Below are 12,287 nucleotides of genomic sequence, written 5' to 3' on the forward strand. Positions count from 1 at the left end.
TGCCTTTGTTTGTGACAAGTGGAAGTGTATTTGTCACATACATTATTTTTCTGGGTAAATGAATTTTTGTGTTGCTTTAGCTTTATATTTATTGCAAATAGAGAACAGACCACCTGCTATTGGATTGATGTCCAAACACAACTAAAGTTTGTCTTTTCTTGAAACTTGGCCTCATCTCTACGACACAATATGTGTGAGATTGTTGGAAATTATCATGTTCTTGATTATACACCTCTCTGCTTTCTTGCCTGCTATTTATTTGCCAAGGAGTCACTTCCCGATTTATTAGCCACGGTGTCGATGAAAGTTAAGTTTAGCTACCAAGTCAAAGACTCTCGATCAACGACTTAACATCTCGCATTCAAATCCCCAATCTATTAACTTTTACAACGTAATAGAAACCATATTTTCCAATCCCAAGTGCCAACATAAGAATAAACTGTTACCAATAGAGTATTATATTTGTTCCAAAAATTTTGCTAGAAATAGAAATAAGTAATAAATTAATTAATAATGTCGAACAAAAATTTAGTATAGATGTACAAAAGGAGACAAATTAATGAAGCTGCCGATAGTTAAAACTCCTGGAAAAATCGATATATATATAATATCTACAATTTGTAATTAATTAATCCATATACAGTGACTATTGCCATGATTAGACAATGATCAATATGAGATTCCACTATCAAACTTAACACATCATCTCCTAATGTAATTCCTGAAGATGATTGCTTCTGCTTCACCTGCAAATATATATATTAACCATCTCAAAATCAGAAAATCCAATTAATTAATATTAATTATGTATAGCTATTAATAATAATTACCTCTGCAACGACATCTCCATCTATGTCTACAATCCTGAAAGCTTCTGCTGCTTTATGTCCCAATTTCACAACCCAGTACTTCTGAAACCCTACTGTAACTTTAAAATAAACTGAATTTCCAATACATACTCTGCAATATTTTTTTACTTGAAACCATGGCTTCTCTTTATTTATATTTGAAGGATTCCATCTGTAGCCATACCAACGTCCAAAAACTAGTAATCTCTGCAAAAATATCAAGAAACAAGAAAACCCATTTCGTCATTTATACTTTTATATAGCCATTTCCAAAGAAAATGAAATGGAATTTTGTAAGATATATATGTAAATAACTAAATATATACCTTTCTTCTTATGGTTACAAGAACTCTGCCTCGAAGATCCATCAAATATACTTCATTGCTGCACTTTTGATCATAGTTTTCGACGCGATAAATAATCTCACCATTAGAATCAAAGACAGTGCAGCCATTTGTATGGCAAACTAAAGATTTCATCCATACTGTAAATGTTTCTCTTTTAAATGTCATGAAAGATGAAAATATGGGTTTTTGAGGGAAAACTTTGGCCATTAACAAGAGAAAAGGAAACTTGAGTTTCTGAAGACGAAGAAGATGACTTATTTATGTTCGTACGCTAATATGGTGTGTGCACGACTTCAAGGATATTTTATGTGTATATATATAATATATATAATTGTGCATTAATAAGAGATAATTGGGGGTTAATTATATTATATAATATAAATTAACAGCAAATCTATAATTTTATTATCAAAATAAGTAATATTAAAATTAAGCTTCTGGATTAGTAAGCTCTTTTTTTATTGAAAATAAATAAATAAATTGGATTAATTGATTTTTATTTGCACCATGCTTTTTGGACCACGTTAGAGTATGGTAGGCCACTTCTTATGCTTCTCCTTTTTATTTTTTTTTTTTTTTTTGATAAAACAAAGAAATAAAGCGAAAGGGCAATTATAAAGATGACGTGGAGCAAATCGATTGGCAGAGAAGTGAGTCAACTGGAGGCAGCATACCAGCTTTGATTACGGCTTCAGCTAGCGTGTGAAAGGCATGTTGTCGTTTAGGAAATTGACTTGTGTTGAAGAGAGCATATAGTTATCCTTCTTGCCTTCTTTCTATCTACTTTTTCAATTAACCACTTTTAAAAGGTGACGTTTATGCATACAGTCACAAACCATTTATTTACATTTTGAATGTCGTTTGGTCCTCATGTACAAATTATGCAATCTTATCCATTAATCTAAGGAAATAATTTATATAATTATAAGATGGTTTAGATAGTGAAATTTGAGCGATAAAATTTAAACATTTTATAAAATTATTTGATATTTTCATTTGATTTAACAAAAATAGATTAAACTCCAAGAAATTGAAAAATTTTTATTATAACTTCAATTTCACCGTTTCAGAATTGAGAAAAATTCCACCTTAGAGGTAAAATTTCTTAATTCAATATATATTTTTGTTTGTTAATATGAAATTTAAACCACTTTGTTATATTCAATCCAAACTACCACATTATTAATTTTTGTTTTAATTATCTAATCTTGAATTTCTTAGTTGTATATTTTTGACATTAATTGCAATTAGTATTAATTCTACAAACAATTATTTGTTTCTAAGGTCTAATTAATACAAATGATTTGCTTGTATATCCTTATTTAAGGAAAATAGAACAAAAATTATAGGACAGAAAAAATATCCTTACTCGCGTTTGCTATGGTTAGTTGTGATGGCCATTTAATATGTAAATCATGACTTAATGCGATTTAATTTATAATCATTCATATGATTATGGACTTTGAAAAATGAAAAATGAAAAACCACGTGCAGCTATTTAATTTGTTTACAGTCACGTGTCATTTTATTACCATTAATTTAGTAGGAAAATGAGTATATTAAACAATATATTACCTATAAGAAGGTCAATTAGACATGAATGGTAGGAGAAACTCCATCGAGAAGGAATTTGGGCTCGCAAGTTGCAAATCGGCCCACTCTCTCCCAAAGCGAAAGACAAGCCTTCAACTGGTCCATTTCATTTCCTCCAATAAAGATAGATTGGGCCTGAATCTTGGGCTCTGTAGTCCAGTAATTCATTGTCGGACACATTTGCATTTGCCTTGCTTCCTGTGGACAATAAATAGGTGTGACCAAACAGTTAAGAAGCCAACCGACCAACCAAACCAAATTCTGGGGACCAGTAGTGTTAATTGAGTCAAGAACTTGTGACTGTGAGCTTTATCACCGTTGAAATATCACATGATTCAATGATTTGGTCTCTTATGTTTCAAATCTGGATGAATGAATGAAAATGACCATTTCTACCTTACCACGTGTGATATGATGAGATAGAATGCAATAGAAAGAAAGATACAGTGAACGGATTACCTAATCTTAACGGTCAAAATGAACTCTTTCATTCCGAATTAAAGAATTCAGAATGAATCAAATCCCTCCAACTAGGATTCGAAAATAGATTTACAACTTGTTCTCATTCTATCTTATATAGTTCTGTATGTTTTTAAAATATTGAAACGATATACAAATGCAATTCAGTGTAATACGTCAATTATCAAACTACAACGTTAGAGCTATATAAAACATCATCTCAAATTTTAAATTACCAAACAAGGCTCCTAAAAACAAATAGTATCAAACGAGAATTTTCTTTTTCTTTTTCTTTTTTTTTTTATTATTTTTTGCCAGGAAGGAACATCATTATTGATAGTCATAATTCGAATTCAGACATACAAATATTGATTTACATTTGTAATTAGTAGGAGACGTTGATAAGAAACAGCTTAATCAATGATGTTTAGCCATTTTAGTACGCTAGGTTTGGCTCTACCAAATCTTTTATACTTGTTCACGTCTAACCAAACTTTGAAAAATCCATTTTTGACAATGAAGGGAACAACCTATCTAATCCCCACTCTATTTTAAACTAATAAATAAAAGAGATTAAACGCAATATTGTTCACAAATTGTAGTATGTCTGTTACAAGGTCAAATTAAAAGTTACCCTTCAAGATAATTTCATCCAATGCTTAGTCCAAATCTAATATTTATGTTACTTGAACATTTTTTTTAACGTAATCATATATATATATATAATTAATACAAAGAAAATTAGATAAAATTACGGATATAAGCTACACCTAATTTATTATAAATGAGATAACATCGAATGCCAAAATGATGAAAATTGGAATAATAAAAACACGTAAAACCAATATGATGGAGCTTAACGTTCCAATCCATAGCTGAAAGAGCTCCGACAGCCTAGATTAAAAGAAGGGATGATGATAATAACTAATTTGGAGCAACAAAAGCTAAGAGGAAGGTCCGAAAAAATAAAAACAAATAAGTCGTTATTTTTCGCATTTTGCAAATAATTTGCATCAACTAAAAAGACAAAGAGGGTCCTTGTCAAAGCGAAAGCGCAGGACGGTATTCATGGCAATTGGCAACCATTGAAAACCCAGCCCAAATCATGGGGCCCAACTTGTCTCATCCTTCAAATTTAAAGTGAAGTGAACAATTCAACCCATCAATCAATTTCTAAGTTTTTTTTTTTTTTTTTTTTTTTTTTTTTTTTTTAACCTGGAGCTGTAATCCTCTCCGGGTATAGTGGAAAGTGTTTTTTTTTTTTATTCTCTTAATAAAGTGTGTTTTTTAAAAATTGAATTTATATTCTTGCAATAAACACATCTTTTATCCTCTTAACTCTATTTTTAATATTATATTTATTTGTCTTGCTATCTTGGCAGAATCGATGGGAGCCAAATGCTTTCAGTATACTCGTAACCGTATTTTCAATATTACACTTATTTGTCTTGCTATTTAGTGGAATTGATAAGAGCCAAATACTTTCAATATAAGCCGAACAGAGGAATAGAAATTACTTACCACCCAAATCAACACTTGTTGATAATTTTAAAATTTTTTTTGGACCAATGAAATTTTGACAACTAGCCAAGTCCATGGGATTGAACATATTCTATGACAATGGATAAAAAAAGAATATAAAACTATAAAGATGAAGGATCATTGCTTTAAAACTACTCTAATAACTTTTTTGGGGGGGGGGGGGGGGGTATTGCTTGGAAGCTTTGTGAGTGATGCTTTTTTATTTATAATTATGTTGTGTTGTGTCACTAAACAAATAAACAATAGGAACTTACTCTCATGCCAAAACAGAAAAAGGTCATCAACAACAACTCTATTAAATTAAATATTATGGTCTCCATATGTAACAACTTTGCCTCTTCACTAATGTTCATTTTATTTAGTAGACATGTGTTAATGTTGTTATTAGTCAAATTTGTCCAATTTTGTGTATTATTTTTATGGGAATTTTTCCTTCTCTTTTTGAAATTAAAACACAAAAGAAAGGAGTGGTTGCTCATGGATCTAATAGTCACTCACATTTTTTCCCCCTTTTGGATAACAACTGTAATGTGGAAATTTCGATCTTTTTATCCGTCTTTTATTCTTTTAAAGCATAAAATAACTTTAGATTATTACGGTGGAGAGAATTAAAACTTAAAATTTCTCACTCTTTACGTTTTCTACAAGAGATAGGAAGACCAACTAAATGACGATAATAAATAAAATTCTTTTATTCTCTTAAAGCATAGAATTAACTGTTTAAATAGCTCTCAATTATTAGAGTAGAGACGACTAAAACTCAAAATTTCTCACTCTCTATGATTTTTATAAGAGGTAGAAAGACTAACCAAATTAGGACAATAAATAAAATTAAGTTGGTACTAAGAAAAACTAATAATCACATTAATATACATGAACATGAATTTTTAGGCATACCTTCCCATAATAGCATTGACTCCAAAAAAAGATATTCTCGCAATGAAAACGAAGTCATTGTCACAGACCTACTGTGAGAGTGTTAGCCAGAGGATGAATGACTGTAGAAGAAGACTCCTAGACGGTGAAATGTCAAATACTAACGTCTTTGACTCGCATGATATCGTGATATTTTCACTATAAGATATATTAATATTTATATCGTAGACCATAATGATAATAAATTAATAATTAACCGGGTGACACTAACGTGCGCTAAGAACGCGGGTGCATGATTACTGGCGCAAATAACGCTTAAGGGCCCATAAGCTGCTTTGGTGCTTACTGCTAAAGCTTACGTTCCAAAAACTTCTAATCCAATACATAATTACACATTCTTCTCAAAATAATAATAATAATAATAATAATAATAATTCCCACTTTCAATTATCTCCAATTTATTTAATATAATATGGAATTAGCCAATTTTAGAATTTATTGAATTTTCAATTTCGATTCTTTTAAATAAAAAATCGGATTTAGAGATTTTTTTTCCAATATGATTTTAGTTCATTTTAACTCGAAATATAAAATTATTTTTTATTTAATTTTTTAGATGATTTTAAATTGGCCTGAAATGATCATAGAATTTAATATAATTAACTAATAAAGGATTAACATGGTTAATATAATCCAAAAATATTATTGACCTAATTAAAAAATAAAAAAACACTTTTCTTTTTCAAATATACTTTGCATTAAAAAAAAAAAAATGAAATCATCATCGCCAAGAGAAGAGGAAGGACCCATCTTAGTTCTGCCCGCTCGATCAGCAAGCCTAAAAACTTAAAATGTTCTGACTCGCACAATAACAAAAACCCAAAGGTGAAAGATAGCTTTCAATTTCTCATCTCACGATATTTATGATAACTCTTGATGGACAGTTTAGGCCTCTGTTTTAATGCAATCATTAGCAGTAAACATAAAAAAGTTCCACTAAATCTAAAACGTATAGTATAAATTTTTAAATGATAAGAAAAAGATAAAGGAGGTTTAAAAAAAAAAAGGGGAAAGAAAAATGGAACCGCCAACGCCATCTTTAACATCAATGAACAGAACAACATTCTCTTTATCGTCCTTTTCTTTTCTTTAAATTTTTTTTAACCAGTAAGTAGTAACAAAACCTCTCTTTGAATCCAAGTTTCCCTCAAATCTGGGTTTCTGTTCTTTAAGCTTCACAGCTCCACATTTCTTCTTTATTCATCATTCAAGTGAGTTTGCTTTCACGGGTAGTTGCAAATTCTTGGATTTATACTCACACAAGTATTGTTTAAGGATTAACAGACCAACCCTTTTTTTTATTACACCATCTAAAGATTAGTTTCTTTCCCTAGTTCAGAACCTGTATCTTCAAGAAGCTACTTCTTTTTTCTTCTCTTATCTTCATCCATTTTTCTTTTCAACATTTTGCTCTTTCTTGGGTTTCCCATTTCTTGGTGGATCCTTGGTGCTGGGTTAATGAGTTCTTGTGGGTCTTCTTCGTTAAGTTTGAAAGAAGGTAGTGATAATTAGAGACTGGTGGAGATTTTTTGCGGAGAAAATGAAATTACATACTTCATTACGACTTCTCTTTGTGATTTTTCTTGTTCTTTTTGTGACCTGTGAGTCATTTTCGAGAGATGAAGGTATGTGTTGCTTTTTTTTTTTTTTTCAGATCTTGATTCTTCATGGGTTTAAATAGCTGTTTGCTTCCTGGGAAAATAGGGGAAAATTAAAGTAGCTAGGATTCTTAATCTTATATCATTTGCAGTTTTGGATTTCCTTGTAGGACATACTCTTTTTCTGCCCAGTTAACTAATTTCATATGGCTAAATCGAGTGTTACTAGATTTATGTCTCCTGAGCATATGACAAATATGAAGTCTCAAGGTTTAAGTTTTTGCATTCTAGTCGTTTTCTTGGCGACTAAACAGAGCATGTGTGATACTGATGTCTAAAACAATGTGCTGATGCTAGGATTTACTAATTTAGAAAAATTCTAGATTTTGATGTCATTTGTAGCCAGTTCCTGCAGTCCTATTTCTTCTTTTACCGACTAGGTCTTTTCTCAGTTTCGGCGCTTACAACCTTCAAAGAAGCTATATATGAAGACCCACTTCTGGTTTTGTCTGATTGGAACACCCTAGACGCAGATCCTTGTGACTGGTCTGGCATTTCCTGCAATGTTTCTCGAGACCATGTTTTAAAAATGTAAGATGTGATTATCAATTTTACTAGGTTCAAGATAAGCTGCATTCGAGTTTTCCTGCAGTATAGGTGAATGATGTTATGCTTTTATGTCTTTCTTCTTCTTCTCCTCTCTCTCTCTCTCTCTCTCTCTCTTGCAGAAACATATCTGGGTCATCTATGAGGGGATTTCTTCCCCCCGAATTGGGTCGGATCACATACCTGCAAGAACTGTATGTTTCTTCTTGCATATGATACTGAATCTACAGTGTATTTTAGCTTTATACATTGTTTTTGAACTTTGGTTTCTCGTGTTTGATGTTTGTAGAATCTTGCATGGTAATAATCTGATCGGGTCAATCCCAAAAGAGCTGGGAATGCTCAAGTACCTCAAGGTTTTGGATTTGGGAATGAATCGATTAACGGGTCCTATTCCTCCAGAGATAGCTAATCTAAACAGTGTTATGAGAATGTAATAGTTTTTTCTTATTTGGTTTAGTGATTGTTACTTTAGTGCCCGGCACTGTTGAGTTCCTCTTACTTCCTAGTTTATTTCATTGTAGAAACCTTGAGTCCAATGGGTTTACAGGACATCTGCCTGCTGAATTGGGCAATTTGAAGTACCTTGAGGAGCTTCGGCTGGATAGGAATAGACTTCAAGGAGCCGTTCCTGCAGGTGTCAATTCAGATTTCCCTTCTAATGCACACGGAATGTAAGTAGAATATCCAATTAGAAACATTCTATCGAGTCCGGAATTTGTTCATGCAAAATTAGTTGATTATGGTTATTTAGAGAATGATTTACATGTAAAATATCATAGATTGCATATAAATATGAGAAAAACAGTTTCTATCTCAATTTGGAAAGCTCATCATGGCTGAGACTCAGAATAGTTGATGAACTAACGACAATGTATTGATTGCGTAACTCCTAACCCATTTTGACTTTTTGGCTACATGTTCAGTGCATATATGTCACTTTATCAGTCTGGCAGATGATGTGGTATCTGTCAATTTTAGTCCATAATCTCATGGCATATTTTCCCTTTTGAATAGGATTATTATAATGATTCTTGCATCTACGAATTCTTGTAAACATAAAATCACAAGTTTAAAACTGGATCATACTAGAAACTAAAGTAGGTGAATTACATGGAACATAAAGTCATATAAGACCTTAAATTTGTTGCTCATATTCCATACCTGCTTCAGGTACGCATCAAGCGCAAATTCAACTGGCCTGTGTCAAGCATCACAGTTAAAAGTGATAGATTTATCGTATAACTTCTTTGTTGGGAGCATACCTAAATGCTTGAATTATATTCCAAGGTATGCTTCTGTTTCTTTCTCTTGAATTCTTTTTCTTTTTCTTATTTTTTTATGTTCTATAAACTCATGTTTTCCTTGATTTATGTCATGCATGCAGCATAAGCTTCCAGGGAAACTGCCTCCAAAACAGAGATCCTAAACAGCGTTCGGCTGCACAATGTGGTGTGTATAACGAGCTTTCTTTTTGGTATTATTTCCTTACATTTCAGAACCGTGGAGTGGATTACATGAATTCATTAATATTTTAATGGTCATTTAAGGATTTGAAGGGAAGAACAATCCTCTTGGATATGGAAACATGAGTATGAGATTCCTTAGTGCTTAACTTCTTCTATTAATTAGTCTGACTCTTATCTGTCTGATTTGGTCCACGCCAGAAATAAATATTACGTTTCAAGATCTTGGTTCATTCCTACTTTGTTAATCAATGTTTCCCTTCAGAGGCTCCATGTTTTGAAAGAAAAATTCATTTGTATGCTTTTGGTCTGTATTTAATCAGGGAAGATTTTCAAAGGTAAATACTAATTGCATGAGGAATTATACTTCTCCCTGCTCCTCAGTATTTCTGTGACAGTCAACTTGACCCTCAATTTGGAGTAATTTGAGATTCATGGCCCTTTATCAAACTGAACTTGATAATACTAGCTGTATCTTGTGGGTGGCAATAATTTAGTACCAGCTATGGTAATTAAAATGAATGAGACTCTTTTTGTAGGTCACAAATCACTCGCCAAAACCCATCAAACATTTAACCCAAAGCACCGGCCTGCTGAAAGTGCATCCAAGCAGCATCCAGGGGCATCAAAACCTGCCTGGCTTTTGGCTCTAGAAATCATAACAGGAACCATGGTTGGCTCTCTTTTCCTTGTTGCTGTTTTAACAGCATTTCAAAGATGTAATAACAAATCTTCTATAATAATCCCTTGGAAGAAATCAGTGAGTCAGAATGACCAAATGGCAGTATACACAGGTTTACTTCCTTGTTTCTCTGTGCTACTGAAGTTTCGACGATGTTTGTTTTAGAGCAGTACATTACTTGAATTGTTAGTGCTGATTCTGCACAGATTCAGAGCTGTTGAAAGATGTAGTGAGATTCAGTAGACAAGAGCTTGAAGTTGCTTGTGAAGACTTCAGCAACATTATTGGCTCTTCTCCAGACAGTGTGGTTTACAAGGGAACCATGAAAGGTGGTTCTGAGATTGCTGTTATATCCCTCTGCATCAAAGAAGAACACTGGACAGGCTATCTTGAGCTCTATTTTCAGAAAGAGGTAAATGATCATTACTACTGTTGCTGCATCAACTTTGAGCTTCTGTAAAAGGAACCAAATATGAAAAATGCAAGAGCTGAAAAGTTCAAGACTGGTCTTGACATTTTACGTTCAAACAACATTCAGGTGGCAGATTTGGCAAGATTAAACCATGATAATACAGGAAAATTACTGGGCTACTGTAGAGAGAGCACTCCGTTTACGAGGATGCTGATTTTTGAATACGCATCAAATGGAACACTGTATGAGCACCTCCATTGTAAGTCAAGTTTCTTTGTAAGGTCATTAGTTTTGGGTTTAATTAGCTCAAAGCTGAGCAGTCACCTTACTGCATATACAGATGGAGAAGAATGCCAGTTATCTTGGTCGAGACGTATGAGAATTGTTATAGGCATTGCCCGTGGACTCAAATACCTTCATACAGAACTTGATCCGCCATTTACCATATCAGAGCTGAATTCTAGTGCTGTGTATCTCACAGAAGACTTTTCTGCCAAGGTACACCCGATGCCTTTTTTCATTCTCATGAAGAAGTGCCCTTGAGTAATGAAATCTTTCAGAACTGCAAATATAAAACTATCTGTAAGGCATGTCAGATAAATGGCAAATAAAAATGCTGATCAGCTTACTAGAGCAGCTAGAATAGATTGTCGTCCTCTATTATCTTTCTGAATAACAAAATTGTAAACGCCATAGAGATTTGTGATCTTGAGAAAAATCTCTACTGTCTATGACAGCTGGTTGATTTTGAAAGTTGGAAGAGTATCCTTGCAAGATCGGAGAAGAACTCAGGATCCATAGGCAGCCAAGGTGCTATGTGTATACTTCCAAATTCTCTAGAGGGGCGCCATCTTGACGTGCAAGGCAATCTATATGCTTTCGGTGTGCTTTTGCTGGAAATAATCAGCGGGAGACCTCCCTACTCTAAGGACAAAGGATGCCTGGTAGATTGGGTAAGAAATCCTTAACAAATTTAAAAACATATCTCAGTTTTCCTTTCTGGGAATAATTGAAGTGATCAAATTTACATTGATTATGTATCTTGATCGTATTACATGAATGCCAAAAAACTATTTCTGCAGGCCAGGGAGTATCTTGAAATGCCAGAAGTAATGTCTTATGTGGTGGATCCTGAGTTGAAACATTTTGGATACGAGGACCTCAAAGTTATATGTGAAGTGATAAGCCTCTGCATCCATCCGGATCCTGCCAAGCGACCATCCATGGAGGAAGTAAGCAACATGTTGGAGAGCAAAATTGACACATCCATGTCCCTCGAGTTTAAGGCATCTTCTTTAGCCTGGGCTGAGCTAGCACTGTCATCGTGATGATCAAGTGGAAGGAACACATTGTAAATAGATATATAGAGAGCTGTAATATTCATTTTTCTTTTATCACAGTTTGAGCTTTTTTTAATCTGTGACTGTGGCCCTTGTAATAGTCATTTTTCTTTTCTTTTATCATTATTCATCAACAATAAATTACCACTAATGCACTACTTGGTCTCTATTCCTGATAAGACCAACCACGTCTAACTCTGGCAATGATATGAACTTTGCAGAGAGAAAATAACAAAACCATAATGCTCATTTGGAAAAATATAAGTGGTATTCTTTTATTTAACAAAGTATTTACAATTCTATATATTTCTAACGGTTCTATAGTTATGACGACAATTTGGGCACCTAGTATATGTTTTTCCCCCATTCTTTAATACAACCAGGATGAAAAATATGGTTACACTCGGGGAGAGTTCTTACATCTTCTCCTTCTGTGTAATCTACTAGGCAGATGGAAC

General features: G+C 33.1%; 2 protein-coding genes across 2 annotated transcripts; one reads left to right on the forward strand and one right to left on the reverse strand.

The window, feature by feature from the left end:
* Positions 1-582: 582 nt before the first annotated feature.
* On the reverse strand, positions 583-1,470 carry LOC105645837 (protein LURP-one-related 4). The gene is made up of 3 exons (XM_012231553.4): positions 1,175-1,470; positions 831-1,055; positions 583-746 (listed from the first exon to the last, which is right to left on the reverse strand). Exons 1-3 carry the CDS (start codon positions 1,400-1,402, stop codon positions 612-614), a joined length of 588 nt encoding a protein of 195 aa, XP_012086943.1. The 5' UTR covers positions 1,403-1,470; the 3' UTR covers positions 583-611.
* A 5,271-nt stretch (positions 1,471-6,741) lies between these two features.
* LOC105645836 (putative LRR receptor-like serine/threonine-protein kinase At1g63430) lies at positions 6,742-12,008 on the forward strand. Its single transcript, XM_012231552.4, has 13 exons — positions 6,742-7,350; positions 7,776-7,914; positions 8,052-8,123; positions 8,219-8,362; positions 8,454-8,603; positions 9,103-9,219; positions 9,317-9,381; positions 9,935-10,189; positions 10,284-10,489; positions 10,616-10,748; positions 10,830-10,987; positions 11,227-11,442; positions 11,572-12,008. Exons 1-13 carry the CDS (start codon positions 7,266-7,268, stop codon positions 11,815-11,817), a joined length of 1,986 nt encoding a protein of 661 aa, XP_012086942.1. The 5' UTR covers positions 6,742-7,265; the 3' UTR covers positions 11,818-12,008.
* The last annotated feature ends 279 nt before the right edge of the window (positions 12,009-12,287 follow it).

The sequence above is a fragment of the Jatropha curcas genome, chromosome 4 (assembly GCF_041381405.1).
Source record: "Jatropha curcas cultivar XTBG-Jc1 chromosome 4, XTBG_Jcur_1.0, whole genome shotgun sequence".
In the NCBI taxonomy this organism is placed as follows: Eukaryota; Viridiplantae; Streptophyta; class Magnoliopsida; order Malpighiales; family Euphorbiaceae; genus Jatropha; species Jatropha curcas.